Genomic DNA, 17,393 nt, shown 5'->3' on the forward strand with positions numbered 1-17,393 from the left:
GCAGCTACTCTTCCTGGGGTTTATTATGGATCTCCATTAGTTCCTGCCAAGGCAGCAGCTACTCTTCCTGGGGTTTATTATGGATCTCCATTAGTTCCTGCCAAGGCAGCAGCTACTCTTCCTGGGGTTTATTATGGATCCCCATTAGTTCCTGCCAAGGCAGCAGCTACTCTTCCTGGGGTTTATTATGGATCCCCATTAGTTCCTGCCAAGGCAGCAGCTACTCTTCCTGGGGTTTATTATGGATCCCCATTAGTTCCTGCCAAGGCAGCAGCTACTCTTCCTGGGGTTTATTATGGATCCCCATTAGTTCCTGTCAAGGCAGCAGCTCCTCTTCCTGGGGTTTATTATGGATCCCCATTAGTTCCTGCCAAGGCAGCAGCTACTCTTCCTGGGGTTTATTATGGATCCCCATTAGTTCCTGCTAAGGCAGCAGCTACTCTTCCTGGGGTTTATTATGGATCCCCATTAGTTCCTGCCAAGGCAGCAGCTACTCTTCCTGGGGTTTATTATGGATCCCTATTAGTTCCTGCCAAGGCAGCAGCTACTCTTCCTGGGGTTTATTATGGATCCCTATTAGTTCCTGCCAAGGCAGCAGCTACTCTTCCTGGGGCCCAAACACATTAAGACACTACTTACATTACCCATAAAACAACAGATAAATCAGTACATCATATATATCTAGCCACACTGCTCGCGTTATACAATAAATGTACACATGCATGTTATCCAATCATTTCATCCAACCTGCTTGCGCACGTCAACGAGTGTCTGCGTAGCCAAGAGCTAATATAGAACTTGATTCTATTTGTGATGCTTGACGCACTGCAAGTCCCGCCTCTTCCATCTCATTGGTTGTTAGGAGCATGTACTCACGTGGGTGATTGAAAGATGAACTGAGGTTCACACTCCAGTCCAGTTGGTGGTGGTAACGCACCTTAAAGTTGATTGCCAACCGCCATATAAAGTCCAACGAAGAAGAAGAAGCCTGACGGAGGAGAGATTACTTGAAACAAACTCTGTTTACCTTTTTATCTGTGGATGAATTGTCAAGTAGAGGACCTTGTTCATTTCAGGTAAAATAACAACCCAAAGTTTATATCCCAGGAAAAATTTGCCAGCAACAGCAAGTTAGCTAGCTGAATTGAGTTGACTCTTTCATGCGTTTCGACCTGTCCCCAAATTAATATAGTTGGTTCAGAGTTCGTTTTGATATTTCAACTTGCGTGTCCTGATCGCATCTGGTGTGGGTAGACAAAATCAACATACGCACTCGTGTACCCGGTCTAGTCAGCATGTTTAGGTGTAATTTTACCTGTTTTTAAAACATTTTTTTTCTTCTGATTTTTGATTTTAAAATCGGATTCTTGTTTATTGATATTTCCCGGTTCTCCAGTTGATTTACATATTTTGGCGAACATTGTCATAGCGTTACTTCCATTGAAAGTACAGGAGAAGATAGTGTCGACTGACTCATCTTGTTCTTAATCTTCCTACACAGATGGTGTTCTATATTGATGCCTGTGATTCAGGATCAATGATGACCAAGCTGCCTGATGACATCAATGGTGAGTTACGCTGGGCTTGAACCTCCCCTGTGACTCTATCACTTTCCAGGAACGAACCCAAAACACTATCACAAATTGTTTTAATCTTTAAAGATGCACTTGACCGTCCCTCGTGACTGGGACGAGGTTGACCGTCCCTCGTGACTGGGACGAGGTTGACCGTCCCTCGTGACTGGGACGAGGTTGACCGTCCCTCGTGACTGGGACGAGGTTGACCGTCCCTCGTGACTGGGACGAGGTTGACCGTCCCTCGTGACTGGGACGAGGTTGACCGTCCCTCGTGACTGGGACGAGGTTGACCGTCCCTCGTGACTGGGACGAGGTTGACCGTCCCTCGTGACGGGGGACGAGGTTGACCGTCCCTCGTGACGGGGGACGAGGTTGACCGTCCCTCGTGACGGGGGACGAGGTTGACCGTCCCTCGTGACGGGGGACGAGGTTGACCGTCCCTCGTGACGGGGGACGAGGTTGACCGTCCCTCGTGACGGGGGACGAGGTTGACCGTCCCTCGTGACGGGGGACGAGGTTGACCGTCCCTCGTGACGGGGGACGAGGTTGACCATCCTGTTGACTGGGACGAGGTTGACTGGAACGAGGTTGAGCGTCCCTCGTGACGGGGGACGAGATTGACCGTCCCTCGTGACTGGGACGAGGTTGACCGTCCTGTTGACTGGGTCGAGGTTGACCGTCCCTCGTGACTGGGACGACGTTGACCGTCCCTCGTGACGGGGGACGAGGTTGACCGTCCTGTTGACTGGGAGGAGGTTGACCGTCCTGTTGACTGGGACGAGGTTGACTTGGACAAGGTTGACCGTCCCTCGTGACGGGGGACGAGGTTGACCGTCCCTCGTGACGGGGGACGAGGTTGACCGTCCCTCGTGACGGGGGACGAGGTTGACCGTCCCTCGTGACTGGGACGAGGTTGACCGTCCTGTTGACTGGGACGAGGTTGACTTGGACAAGGTTGACCGTCCCTCGTGACGGGGGACAAGGTTGACCGTCCCTCGTGACGGGGGACGAGGTTGACCGTCCCTCGTGACTGGGACGAGGTTGACCGTCCCTCGTGACTGGGACGAGGTTGACCGTCCCTCGTGACTGGGACGAGGTTGACCGTCCCTCGTGACGGGGGACGAGGTTGACCGTGACGGGGGACGAGGTTGACCGTCCCTCGTGACTGGGACGAGGTTGACCGTCCCTCGTGACTGGGACGAGGTTGACCGTCCCTCGTGACGGGGGACGAGGTTGACCGTCCCTCGTGACTGGGACGAGGTTGACCGTCCCTCGTGACTGGGACGAGGTTGACCGTCCCTCGTGACGGGGGACGAGGTTGACCGTCCTGTTGACTGGGAGGAGGTTGACCGTCCTGTTGACTGGGACGAGGTTGACTTGGACATGGTTGACCGTCCCTCGTGACTGGGACGAGGTTGACCGTCCCTCGTGACTGGGACGAGGTTGACCGTCCCTCGTGACTGGGACGAGGTTGACCGTCCCTCGTGACGGGGGACGAGGTTGACCGCTCTTTAACGGCTCTTTGACTCCACCCCCCAAACACACCAGTTTCTAAGTTATTTCAATGAACTTTTATGACTCAAAATAGACTTAAACTATAAAGGTGCTATTTTTACGCTCTCCTAGCTGTGAGGAGCAGACAGACGTATCGGTGCTATTTTTACGCTCTCCTAGCTGTGAGGAGGAGACAGACGTAGTCGCAGTTGTAAATGAGAACTTGTTCTCAACTAGCCTACCTGGTTAAATAAAGGTGTTCTCAACTAGCCTACCTGGTTAAATAAAGGTGATATTTCTTTTAACGTTGTATTGTTACCAACAGGCCAAAGTCTTCCTTTGTCTACAGTACAGCAATAAATCATGACGAGCTCGACGTTGCGTGAAAACACTCAAGAACGCTATGGATGTTTAATTTATAACTTATAACATACTTGTCGTGGCTATTCAAACTATGCATTCCATACCTCAAGCGTGATTTAAAGTGTTTTTGTTTGTTTAGGCTACATGCAGAGATCATGTTGTACACAAAATACCTGATCAACGTGTTTTTACAAACTTTGTAGTCTGTTGTAACAACAGTATATTTAGGCAAGCATACCGAACAGAAGCAAGACATACAGGCAGTCAAAATAGTGACTGTATCATTATTGCAAACATTGGCTAGTTATTTTTTCAGCAACTCTTGCTATGATATAGCAGAATAACTATGTAGATTATCATGACCAATAGGAGACAGTCTAAAGCAGAATAACTATGTAGATTATCATCACCAATAGGAGACAGTCTAAAGCAACAGAATAACTATGTAGATTATCATCACCAATAGGAGACAGTCTAAAGCAGAATAACTATGTAGATTATCATCACCAATAGGAGACAGTCTAAAGCAGAATAACTATGTAGATTATCATCACCAATAGGAGACAGTCTAAAGCAGAATAACTATGTAGATTATCGTCACCAATAGGAGACAGTCTAAAGCAGAATAACTATGTAGATTATCATCACCAATAGGAGAAAGTCTAAAGCAGCAGAATAACTATGTAGATTATCGTCACCAATAGGAGACAGTCTAAAGCAGAATAACTATGTAGATTATCATCACCAATAGGAGACAGTCTAAAGCAGCAGAATAACTATGTAGAATTTCATCACCAATAGGAGACAGTCTAAAGCAGTAGTTGAGCTCGAACTGTCTAAAAAGTTGGGCTCTTTTTCTGGAACTCTGACTAGTGGCTCTGATATGTGGCTAGTGGCTCTGATATGGCAGCAACTTTAAAGATTTAGCCTAAATCATTGCACAAACCGTGTATTGTTTGTACTCCAGTCCTGCTTGTGCAACTGTAATATCAGACAGACAGAGAAGGTAGTATGGCCTTCAGTAAATATTTTGGGGGATTGTTCGTTCAAATCATTGCAGGGTTTTTATTTCAGCTGTTCAGAATTATGAGGCAGAGAGAGACTTCATCATCATCATGGTGCGTAAGAGGGTGAGTAGAGAGAAACCTAAAGCCAGGGGGGGGGGGGGGGTGTGAGCAGTAGCCACGTTAAATTACTCCTGATCAGAACGTGATCCGGCTCCTTAGCTTTGAGAGAGGTTTCCGGAGGGAGAACTCTGTATTCGCAGCCATGGCCTCTACCATATTTTGTGATGGTGTATAACCAGTGTCCTGGAAGCTCTCCCTCTTCCAGTGTCTTAATAAATCGGTCTGTCTCTCCTTCAGTGTATGCCACCACAGCAACCAACTCCTATGCCTGTTACTATGACGAGAAGAGGAAGACCTACCTGGGGGACTGGTACAGTGTTAATTGGATGGAAAACTCTGATGTGGTAAGTCTGGTACAGTGTTAACTGTTCACTGTTAACTGTTAACTGTTCACTGTTCACTGTTAACTGTTCACTGTTAACTGTTCACTGTTAACTGTTCACTGTTCACTGTGATTACTATTATTTGACCATGCTGGTCATTTATGAACATTTGAAAAATATGTTCTGTTATCATCTCCACCCGGCACAGCCAGAAGAGGACTGGCCACCCCTCAGAGCCTGGTTCCTCTCTAGGTTTCTTCCTAGGTTTTGGCCATTCTAGGGAGTTTTTCCTAGCCACCGTGCTTCTACACCTGCATTGCTTGCTGTTTGGGGTTTTAGGCTGGGTTTCTGTACAGCGCTTTGAGATATCAGCTGATGTAAGAAGGGCTATATAAATACATTTGATTTGATTTAACTGGATGGAAGACTCTGATGTGATTTAATGTCTTCCTCTCCCTGATTTTGTTGTCCAGGAGGACCTGAGCAAGGAGACCCTAATGAGACAGTTCAAGGTCGTCCAGAGCCAGACCAGACACGTCATGCAATTTGGAAACAAGGTGAGGGATTTAGAGAGGAGAAAAAGTACCTAATTCCCATTGAAATGGCTAGCGATAAGGAATCACAATATATTCTGTTAACTTCAAATCTATTGTCTAGCTTTAAATCTAAAAGAAAAGTTAAATAGGATAATATTTTTTCTTAATGCTTTTTGATACAGTTGTGACCAGGTAGGGGTGGTATACAGAAGATACCTCTATTTGGTAAAAGACCAAGTCCATATTATGGCAAGAACAGCTCAAATTAGCAAAGAGAAACGACAGTCCATCATTACTTTAAGACATGAAGGTCAGTCAATGCGGAACATTTTAACTTTGAAAGTTTCTTCAGGTGCAGTCACAAAAAGCATCTAGCGCTATGATGAAACTGGCTCTCATGAGGACCGCCACAGGAAAGGAAGACCCAGAGTTAACTCTGCTGCAGAGGATGAGTTCATTAGAGTTACCAGCCTCAGATTGCAGCCCACATAAATGCTTCAGAGTTCAAGTAACTGATACATCAGCTGCTCAGAGGAGACTGTGTGAATCAGGCCTTCGTGGTCGAACTACTGCAAAGAAACCACTACTAAAGGACACCAATAAGAAGAAGAGACTTGCTTCAGCCAAGAAACACGAACAATGGACATTAGACCGGTGTAAATTTGTCCTTTTGATCTGTAGTCAAAATTTGCGATTTTTGGTCCCAACCGCTTTGTCTTTGTGGGACGCTGTGTGGGTGAACGGATGAGCTCCACGTGTGGTTCCCACCGTGAAGCATGGAGGAGGTGGTGTGATGGTGACACTGTCTGTTATATTTAGAATTCAAAGCACACTAAAATCAGCATGGCTAGCACAGCCTTCTGCAGCAATACGCCATCTGGTTTGAGCTTAGTGAGACTATCATGGCTTTTGCAACAGGACAATGACCCAAAACACACCTCCAGGCTGGGTGAGGGCTATTTTACAGAGAATGAGCGTGATGGAGTGCTGCATCAGATGACCTGTTCTCCACAATCATCCGACCTCAACCCAATTGAGATGGTTTGGGATGAGTTGGACCGCAGAGTGAAGGAAAAGCAGCCAACAAGTGCTCAGCATATGTGGGAACTCCTTCAAGACTGTTGAAAAAGCATTCCAGCTGACGCTGGTTGTGAGAATACCAAGAGTGTGCAAAGCTGTCAAAGGTAAAGGGTGGCTATTTGAAGAATCAAAAATATTTGTTTAACTCGTTTTCAAATAAAATGTATTGGTCAGATGTTATTGTGGGTGTAGCGAAATGCTTGTGTTTCTAGCTCCGACAGTGCAGTAATATCTAACTAAATGCTTGTGTTTCTAGCTCTGACAGGGCAGTAATATCTAACCAGTAATATCTAACCAGTAATATCTAACCAGTAATATCTAACCAGTAATATCTAACTAATCGCTTGTGTTTCTAGCTCCGACAGTGCAGTAATATCTAACTAAATGCTTGTGTTTCTAGCTCCAACAGTGCAGTAATATCTAACTAAATGCTTGTGTTTCTAGCTCCAACAGTGCAGTAATATCTAACTAAATGCTTGTGCTTCTAGCTCTGACAGGGCAGTAATATCTAACCAGTAATATCTAACTAAATGCTTGTGCTTCTAGCTCTGACAGGGCAGTAATATCTAACCAGTAATATCTAACTAATCGCTTGTGTTTCTAGCTCTGACAGTGCAGTAATATCTAACCAGTAATATCTAACTAAATGCTTGTGTTTCTAGCTCTGACAGTGCAGTAATATCTAACCAGTAATATCTAACTAAATGCTTGTGTTTCTAGCTCTGACAGGGCAGTAATATCTAACCAGTAATATCTAACCAGTAATATCTAACCAGTAATATCTAACCAGTAATATCTAACTAATCGCTTGTGTTTCTAGCTCCGACAGTGCAGTAATATCTAACTAAATGCTTGTGTTTCTAGCTCCACAGTGCAGTAATATCTAACTAAATGCTTGTGTTTCTAGCTCCGACAGTGCAGTAATATCTAACTAAATGCTTGTGCTTCTAGCTCTGACAGGGCAGTAATATCTAACCAGTAATATCTAACTAAATGCTTGTGCTTCTAGCTCTGACAGGGCAGTAATATCTAACCAGTAATATCTAACTAATCGCTTGTGTTTCTAGCTCTGACAGTGCAGTAATATCTAACCAGTAATATCTAACTAAATGCTTGTGTTTCTAGCTCTGACAGTGCAGTAATATCTAACCAGTAATATCTAACTAAATGCTTGTGTTTCTAGCTCTGACAGTGCAGTAATATCTAACAAGTAATATCTAACTAAATGCTTGTGTTTCTAGCTCTGACAGTGCAGTAATATCTAACAAGTAATATCTAACTAAATGCTTGTGTTTCTAGCTCTGACAGTGCAGTAATATCTAACAAGTAATATCTAACTAAATGCTTGTGTTTCTAGCTCTGACAGTGCAGTAATATCTAACCAGTAATATCTAACTAAATGCTTGTGTTTCTAGCTCTGACAGTGCAGTAATATCTAACAAGTAACATCTAACAGTTTCACAACATATACTCAAAATACACATAAATTTAAGAAAGGAATTGATAAAATATATATATATATATACACAGTTAAAGTCGGAAGTTTACATACACTTAGGTTGAAGTCATTAACTTGTTTTTCAACCACTCCACAAATTGTTAACAAACTATAGTTTTGGCAAGTCGGTTAGGACATCTACTTTGTGCGTGACACAAGTAATTTTTCCAACAATCGTTTACAGACAGATTATTTAACTTATTCACTGTATCAGAAGTTTACATACACCAAGTTGACTTAGTGTGTACCTGTGGATGTATAACCAGTGTGGATGTATTTCAAGGCCAACCTTCAAACTCAGTGCCTCTTTGCTTGACATCATGGGAAAATCAAAAGAAATCAGCCAAGACCCCCGGAAAAAAAATTTGTAGACCTCCACAAGTCTGGTTCATCCTTGGGAGCAAGTTCCAAACGCCTGAAGGTACCACGTTCATCTGTACAAACAATAGTATGCAAGTATAAACACCATGGGACCACACAGCCGTCATACTGCTCAGGAAGGAGACACGTTCCTACAATATGATCAGAGAATTATGTTCTCTAGGTACATAACCCAATGTAATTATATTACTCTGTCTGCACACCAGAATTTGTAAGATCCTGGTCGAATGAAAACTGACAGAGGCCCAATCCACAATAGTCACATGTTTATTCACGGGAACGTTCTGGCGTGCACAGTACAAAGACCTAATTTTATAGTGACACACATACAGTGCCTTGCGAAAGTATTTGGCCCCCTTGAACTTTGTGACCTTTTGCCACATTTCAGGCTTCAAACATAAAGATATAAAACTGTATTTTTTTGTGAAGAATCAACAACAAGTGGGACACAATCATGAAGTGGAACGACATTTATTGGATATTTCAAACTTTTTTAACAAATCAAAAACTGAAAAATTGGGCGTGCAAAATTATTCAGCCCCCTTAAGTTAATACTTTGTAGCGCCACCTTTTGCTGCGATTAAAGCTGTAAGTCGCTTGGGGTATGTCTCTATCAGTTTTGCACATCGAGAGACTGACATTTTTTCCCATTCCTCCTTGCAAAACAGCTCGAGCTCAGTGAGGTTGGATGGAGAGCATTTGTGAACAGCAGTTTTCAGTTCTTTCCACAGATTCTTGATTGGATTCAGGTCTGGACTTTGACTTGGCCATTCTAACACCTAGATATGTTTATTTTTGAACCATTCCATTGTAGATTTTGCTTTATGTTTTGGATCATTGTCTTGTTGGAAGACAAATCTCCATCCCAGTCTCAGGTCTTTTGCAGACTCCATCAGGTGTTCTTCCAGAATGGTCCTGTATTTGGCTCCATCCATCTTCCCATCAATTTGAACCATCTTCCCTGTCCCTGCTGAAGAAAAGCAGGCCCAAACCATGATGCTGCCACCACCATGTTTGACAGTGGGGATGTTGTGTTCAGGGTGATGAGCTGTGTTGCTTTTACGCCAAACATAACGTTTTGCATTGTTGCCAAAAAGTTCAATTTTGGTTTCATCTGACCAGAGCACCTTCTTCCACATGTTTGGTGTGTCTCCCAGGTGGCTTGTGGCAAACTTTAAACGACACTTTTTATGGATATCTTTAAGAAATGGCTTTCTTCTTGCCACTCTTCCATAAAGGCCAGATTTGTGCAATATACGACTGATTGTTGTCCTATGGACAGAGTCTCCCACCTCAGCTATAGATCTCTGCAGTTCATCCAGAGTGATCATGGGCCTCTTGGCTGCATCTCTGATCAGTCTTCTGCTTGTATGAGCTGAAAGTTTAGAGGGACGGCCAGGTCTTGGTAGATTTGCAGTGGTCTGATACTCCTTCCATTTCAATATTATCGCTTGCACAGTGCTCCTTGGGATGTTTAAAGCTTGGGAAATCTTTTTGTATCCAAATCCGGCTTTAAACTTCTTCACAACAGTATCTCGGACCTGCCTGGTGTGTTCCTTGTTCTTCATGATGCTCTCTGCGCTTTTAACGGACCTCTGAGACTATCACAGTGCAGGTGCATTTATACGGAGACTTGATTACACACAGGTGGATTGTATTTATCATCATTAGTCATTTAGGTCAACATTGGATCATTCAGAGATCCTCACTGAACTTCTGGAGAGAGTTTGCTGCACTGAAAGTAAAGGGGCTGAATAATTTTGCATGCCCAATTTTTCAGTTTTTGATTTGTTAAAAAAGTTTGAAATATCCAATAAATGTTGTTCCACTTCATGATTGTGTCCCACTTGTTGTTGATTCTTCACAACAAAAAAGAATACAGTTATATATCTTTGTTTGAAGCCTGAAATGTGGAAAAAGGTCGCAAAGTTCAAGGGGGCCGAATACTTTCGCAAGGCACTGTACTTACACACAAAACATTAGTTATCATACGCCCACACTGTCCTGCTACCCAGCCGAGACCCTGGGAAGCTCTCTGCCGAGACTCTGGGAAGTTCTCAGTGCCCCAGCCAACGTCGGCCCCGAATCTTGCTCAGACAGTCCGTTATCAAGACACTAGATATATTGTCACCAAAACATTCATTCTGACTACGAACTCTCAGATATAATTCTACTGACTAAATCACACACGGCATTAAAATAGTCTAATGATGCTAATCAATTTCATACTATCATATGGTTTCAGAGTTATGGTCTCAGAGGGTAATATTCTAATCATATAATTCTATTAACACAATAGTATGCAAGTATAAACACCATGGGACCACGCAGCCGTCATACCGCTCAGGAAGGAGACGTGTTCGGTCTCCTAGAGATTAATGTAATTTGGTCTGAAAAGTGCAAATCAATCCCAGAACAACAGCAAAGGACTTTGTGAAGGTGCTGGAGGAAACAGGTACAAGTATCTATATCCACAGTAAAACGAGTCCTATATCGACATAACCTGAAAGGCCGCTCAGCAAGGAAGAAGCCACTGCTCCAAAACTGCCATTAAAAAGCCAGACTACGGTTTGCAACTGCACATGGGGACAAAGATTGTACTTTTTGGAGAAATGTCCTCTGGTCTGATGAAACAAAAATAGAACTGTTTGGCCATAATGACCATCGTTATGTTTGGAGGAAAAATGGGGAGGCTTGCAAGCCGAAGAACACCATCCCAACCGTGAAGCACAGGGGTGGCAGCATCATGTTGTGTGGGTGCTTTGCTGCAGGAGGGACTGGTGCACTTCACAAAATAGATGGCACCATGAGGAAGGAAAATGATGTGGATATATTGAAGCAACATCTCAAAACATCAGTCAGGAAGTTAAAGCTTGGTCGCAAATGGGTCTTCCAAATGGACAATGACCCCAAGCATACTTCCAAAGTTGTGGCAAAATGGCTTAAGGACAACAAAGGCAAGGTATTGGAGTGGCCTCAATACTATTGAAAATTTGTGGGCAGAACTGAAAGCGTGTGCGAGCAAGGAGGCCTACAAACCTGACTCAGTTACACCAGCTCTGTCAGGAGGAATGAGCCAAAATTCACCCAACTTATTGTGGGAAGCTTGTGGAAGGCTACCCCAAACGTTTGACCCAAGTTCAACAATTTAAAGGCAATGCTACCAAATACTAATTGAGTGTATGTAAACTTCTGACCCACTGGGAATGTGATGAAAGAAATAAAAGCTGAAATAAATCACTCTCTCTACTATTATTCTGATATTTCACATTCTTAAAATAAAGTGGTGATCCTAACTGACCTAAGACAGGCAATTAATTTTTACTAGGAATAAATGTCAGGAATTGTGAAACTGAATTTAAATGTATTTGGCTAAGGTGTATGTAAAGCAGTGGCGTGCCGTGGTTAAATTATATTCTGATGATGTTTAGGCCAGCAGAGAAGGCCTTGCTGGCCCTGACGGCCCACCACTGATGTAAAGCTTGCAGTTAGCCACTGATTCATTCCCAAACCACTCGTTGTCGAATTTGCGATTTCCCGACTTGTTGTGTAATGTTTGTCAAATTGCCGATGAGCACCGATACGTTTTATCTATACGTAAATGTGAAACCGCTAGTTTAGTTAGTGGTGCGTGCTAAATAGCATTACAATCGGTGACGTCACTCGCTCTGAGACCTTGAAGTAGTTGTTCCCCCTTTGCTCTGCAAGGGCCGCGGCTTTTGTGGAGCGATGGGTAATGATGCTTCGAGGGGTGACTGTTGTTGATGTGTGCAGAGGGTCCCTGGTTCGCGCCCGGGTATGGGCGAGGGGACAGTCTAAAGTTATACTGTTACATATACTTTCTCATATGACAAGGATTAGCCAGTAGATTGTCGACTTTTTATTTCTCCTTTATTTAACGAGACAAGTTAGTTAAGAACAAATTCTTATTTTCAATGACGGCCCTAGGAACAGTGGGTTAACTGGTCTAGGAACAGTGGGTTAACTGCCTGTTCAGGGGCAGAACGACAGATTTTTACCTTGTCAGCTCGGGGGTTTGAACTTGCAACCTTCCGGTTACTAGTCCAACGCTCTAACCACTAGGCTACCCTGCCGCCTCTACACTCTAACCACTAGGCTACCCTGCCACCTCTACACTCTAACCACTAGGCTACCCTGCCGCCTCTACACTCTAACCACTAGGCTACCCTGCCGCCTCTACACTCTAACCACTAGGCTACCCTGCCACCTCTACACTCTAACCACTAGGCTACCCTGCCACCCCATGATTCATGATGATGACTGTTAGCTAAGATTTTGAAAGTTAGATGTTGACCTGATCAGTCCAATCAAAGCTACAGTAGATATAACGTGATTTGACGTCAAGTCATCTGTGGCCAATGACACTGAGCCTTATCGGATGGGCACTTCTAATGTAACTCTATGGCAGCACCCAAAGGGGCTTGAATTTTCGAGCTCTCCCTGTAGATTTTGCAGTGATGTGTCTCCATGAGTGACAGAACACTGAGCCAATCACGGCGCAACGCTACGTATTTTCTGCTGGCTCGCCCCACTACCACAGAAAGCACTGAGCTAGGCTGAAACACCTGCATTTTGGAACTGCCTTACTCAAGAAAGCAAAACAGAGACCATGTTTGTAGTGGCTTTATTAACTCTGTGATCTTTTTACATTGTTTGCAAACTGATATGTGACTCGTATTAATGCCAACATAACATGCAAAACAGACAAGCCCCCCCCCCCCCCCCTCCCCTTTTTTTGTGCTAAAAATGTGGGGCTCAAAACAGACCCTGAATGTCTGGTAGCCACTGGTCTCGGTGTTGAACCAACGGGGGGTCTCGGTGTTGAACCAACTGGGGGTCTCGGTGTTGAACCAACTGGGGGTCTCGGTGTTGAACCAACTGGGTGTCTCGGTGTTAAACCAACTGGGTGTCTCGCTGTTGAACCATCTGGGTGGCTCGGTGTTGAACCAACTGGGTGTCTCGGTGTTGAACCAACTGGGGGTCTCGGTGTTGAACCAACTGGGGGTCTCGGTGTTGAACCAACTGGGTGTCTCGCTGTTGAACCATCTGGGTGGCTCGGTGTTGAACCAACTGGGGGTCTCGGTGTTGAACCAACTGGGGGTCTCGGTGTTGAACCAACTGGGGGTCTCGGTGTTGAACCAACTGGGTGTCTCGGTGTTGAACCAACTGGGGGTCTCGGTGTTGAACCAACTGGGTGTATCGCTGTTGAACCATCTGGGTGGCTCGGTGTTGAACCAACTGGGGGTCTCTGTGTTGAACCAACTGGGGGTCTCTGTGTTGAACCATCTGGGTGTCTCGGTGTTGAACCATCTGGGTGTCTCGGTGTTGAACCAACTGGGTGTCTCGGTGTTGAACCAACTGGGGGTCTTGGTGTTGAACCATCTGGGGGTCTCGGTGTTGAACCAACTGGGGGTCTCGGTGTTGAACCACTTGGGGGTCTCGGTGTTGAACCAACTGGGGGTCTCGGTATTGAACCATCTGGGGGTCTCGGTGTTGAACCAACTGGGGGTCTCGGTATTGAACCATCTGGGTGTCTCGGTGTTGAACCAACTGGGGGTCTCGGTGTTGAACCAACTGGGGGTCTCGGTGTTGAACCATCTGGGTGTCTCGGTGTTGAACCAACTGGGGGTCTCGGTGTTGAACCAACTGGGTGTCTCGGTGTTGAACCAACTGGGGGTCTCGGTGTTGAACCATCTGGGGGTCTCGGTGTTGAACCAACTGGGGGTCTCGGTGTTGAACCACTTGGGGGTCTCGGTGTTGAACCAACTGGGGGTCTCGGTGTTGAACCAACTGGGGGTCTCGGTGTTGAACCAACTATATCTATGTTTGTGTAATCTTTCCCTAGACTCTGGCCAATATGAAGGTAAAGGCTTTTCAAGGTAATGCCAACGCCCGGCCTGCCCCCCCCATGACCCTGCAGCCTGTATTGGAGCCAGGTCTAATCCCCAGCCCTGACGTCCCTATGGCCATCCTCAATAGGACATACTCATCGGCTGTGGCTTTGTATCTCAACAAGCTCCGCTCACACCTCAAGGTAATTGTTACGTTCCCCAGTTTCTGTGTTGTGGTTTTGTGTGTGTGAAATTCCCCCAATCAGCTGATTGGTCGGCCCCATTGATGATTGGAGCTGACCTCTACCCTCTTGTCAGAAACATCTGTCTTTAATTCCAGACTCCTTGGTTGTTTCTCAGAGTTTTTTTTGTGAAGTGTTTTTGTAGCTGGTCGTGTGGAGGTTTGTTTATGTCCAAAGGACTGTTTTGATAATTGAAATTGTTGTGTTATTCTGTTTTTGTTCCAAGGGGGAAAGGGGAAGGCACCTTGGGAGTGCTTAGGCAAGAGGCCTGCGGGCATAAATAACCTGTAGTATTTACTGTCTAGGGACACTAGGTAAGACCTGGGAGGACCACCCCCTGTATTTTGGTTAGTGCACCAGGTGGTGCTAGTTAGGTAAGTAGTGGGTAGGCAGGTTAGATAGGTGAGGGTAGGTTAGGTAAGTAGTGGGTAGGCAGGTAAGGTAGGTTAGGTAAGTAGTGGGTAGGCAGGTTAGATAGGTGAGGGTAGGTTAGGTAAGTAGTGGGTAGGTAGGTTAGGTAAGTAGTGGGTAGGCAGGTTAGATAGGTGAGGGTAGGTTAGATAAGTTGTGGGTAGGCAGGTTAGATAGGTGAGGGTAGGTTAGATAAGTTGTGGGTAGGCAGGTTAGATAGGTGAGGGTAGGTTAGGGAAGTAGTGGGTAGGCAGGTAAGGTAGGTTAGGTAAGTAGTGGGTAGGCAGGTTAGATAGGTGAGGTTAGGTTAGGTAAGTAGTGGGTAAGCAGGTAAGATAGGAGGGGGGGCTTGGACATTTACTTCCTTTGCTTTGGTTCCGTCCAGCCCCTTTTCCCCATATTACCGCGTGACGGAATAAATTCCTTGTAAACGGTACCACTCTCTCTGCCTTTGTCATCCTTACTCACACCTACAGTCCCATACCTGTTTCACTCCACGGGGAGTTGAGTTGTAGCAGGGTGTTGCGTTCCATCTCTGAGAGGCGTAATGGACAGGAAATAGTGTTTACTTTACACTTTTTCGTTATTATTTCCTGACGAACCTGGGTTGTATGCATTTGGGCACACTGTAATGGAAACCAAAGTGTTTCTCAATGAAGTCGCATGGTACCTCCCCATTTCGCTCTATTTTGGATCGTTTTCCGTTTCGTGCCTAATGAACATGACCCAGGCTTTATCATAAGATGCTTTTGTTATTTAATAGAAGTGGGGACCTTGGAGAACTGTTCTGATTGTCTGTGTCCTGTGTGTCCACTAGGGGATTGAGCAGCTGAAACAGAAGATGCAAAAGGTGGTGCAGTGTGTGACGGGCGATAACCGCGAGAATCCGAAGATTCTGAGTGTGAAGATGGATCGATTGCAGCAACAGTGCTACAAGGATGCTGTCAGTCACTACAAGAAACATTGCTTTAGCTGGTTTTTCCCTGAGGTACGTATAGCCCGGCCCAGGGTACCCCAGCTCTGACCCAGCTCTGACCCAGGCCTCCCCAGCTCTGACCCAGCTCTGACCCAGCTCTGACCCAGGCTTCCCCAGCTCTGACCCAGGCCTCCCCAGCTCTGACCCAGCCCCCAGGTCACCCCAGCTCTGACCCAGCCCCCAGCTCTGATCCAGCCCCAAGGTCTGACCCAGCCCCCAGGTCTCCCCAGCTCTGACCCAGCCCAAGGTCTCCCCAGCTCTGACCCAGCCCCAAGGTCTCCCCAGCTCTGACCCAGCCCCAAGGTCTCCCCAGCTCTGACCCAGTCCTCCCCAGCTCTGACCCAGGCCTCCCCAGCTCAGACCCAGGTCTCCCCAGCTCTGACCCAGCCCCCAGGTCTCCCCAGCCCCCAGGTCTCCCCAGCTCTGACCCAGCCCCAAGGTCTCCCCAGCTCTAACCCAGCCCCCAGGTCTCCCCAGCTCTGACCCAGGCCTCCCCAGCTTTGACCCAGCCCCCAGGTCTCCCCAGCTCTGACCCAGGCCTCCCCAGCTCTCACCCAGGCCTCCCCAGCTCTGACCCAGGCCTCCCCAGCTCTGACCCAGGCCTCCCCAGCTCTGACCCAGGCCTCCCCAGCTCTGACCCAGGCATCCCCAGCTCTGGCCCAGCCCCAAGGTCTCCCCTGCTCTGACCCAGCCCCAAGGTCTCCCTAGCTCTGATCCAGCTCCCAGGTCTCCCCAGCTCTGACCCAGCCCCCAGGTCTCCCCAGCTCTGACCCAGCTCTGACCCAGGCCTCCCCAGGTCTCCCCAGCTCTGACCCAGCCCCCAGGTCTCCCCAGCTCTGACCCAGCCCCAAGGACTTCCCAGCGCTGACCCAGGCCTCCCCAGCTCTGATCCAGCCCCCAGGCCTCCCCAGCTCTGACCCAGCCCCAAGGTCTTCCCAGCTCTGACCCAGCCCCCAAGGTCTTCCCAGCTCTGACCCAGCCCCCAGGTCTCCCCAGCTCTGACCCAGCCCTCCCCAGCTCTGACCCAGCCCTCCCCAGCTCTGACCCAGCCCCAAGGTCTCCCCAGCTCTGACCCAGCCCTCCCCAGCTCTGACCCAGCCCCAAGGTCTCCCCAGCTCTGACCCAGCCCCCAGGTCTTCCCAGCTCTGACCCAGCCCCCAGGTCTCCCCAGCTCTGACCCAGCCGCTCTGACCCAGCCCCAAGGTCTTCCCAGCTCTGACCCAGGCCTCCCCAGCTCTGACCCAGGCCTCCCCAGCTCTGACCCAGGCCTCCCCAGCTCTGACCCAGGCCTCCCCAGCTCTGACCCAGGCCTCCCCAGCTCTGACCCAGGCCTCCCCAGCTCTGGCCCAGCCCCAAGGTCTCCCCAGCTCTGGCCCAGCCCCAAGGTCTCCCCTGCTCTGACCCAGCCCCAAGGTCTCCCCAGCTCTGACCCAGCCCCCAGGTCTCCCCAGCTCTGACCCAGCTCTGACCCAGGCCTCCCCAGCTCTGACCCAGGTCTCCCCAGCTCTGACCCAGCCCCCAGGTCTCCCCAGC

At 47.3% G+C, this 17,393-nt stretch overlaps 1 protein-coding gene across 4 annotated transcripts in view; it reads left to right on the top strand.

Annotated features, from left to right (window-relative positions):
* The window catches only part of LOC109882189 (legumain), a 49,908-nt gene that overhangs the window by 25,734 nt on the left and 6,781 nt on the right, over positions 1 to 17,393 (top strand). For 3 of the 4 annotated variants that reach the window (XM_031829333.1, XM_031829334.1, XM_031829332.1), the window contains exons 8-12: positions 1,502 to 1,568; positions 4,799 to 4,905; positions 5,358 to 5,441; positions 14,246 to 14,434; positions 15,702 to 15,872. In XM_031829333.1, the coding sequence (XP_031685193.1) occupies positions 1,502 to 1,568; positions 4,799 to 4,905; positions 5,358 to 5,441; positions 14,246 to 14,434; positions 15,702 to 15,872 (618 nt within the window). The remainder of the gene's footprint in view (positions 1 to 1,501; positions 1,569 to 4,798; positions 4,906 to 5,357; positions 5,442 to 14,245; positions 14,435 to 15,701; positions 15,873 to 17,393) is intronic. The other variant, XM_020474277.2, reaches the window with a different exon arrangement.

The sequence above is a fragment of the Oncorhynchus kisutch genome, linkage group LG7, assembly GCF_002021735.2.
Source record: "Oncorhynchus kisutch isolate 150728-3 linkage group LG7, Okis_V2, whole genome shotgun sequence".
In the NCBI taxonomy this organism is placed as follows: Eukaryota; Metazoa; Chordata; class Actinopteri; order Salmoniformes; family Salmonidae; genus Oncorhynchus; species Oncorhynchus kisutch.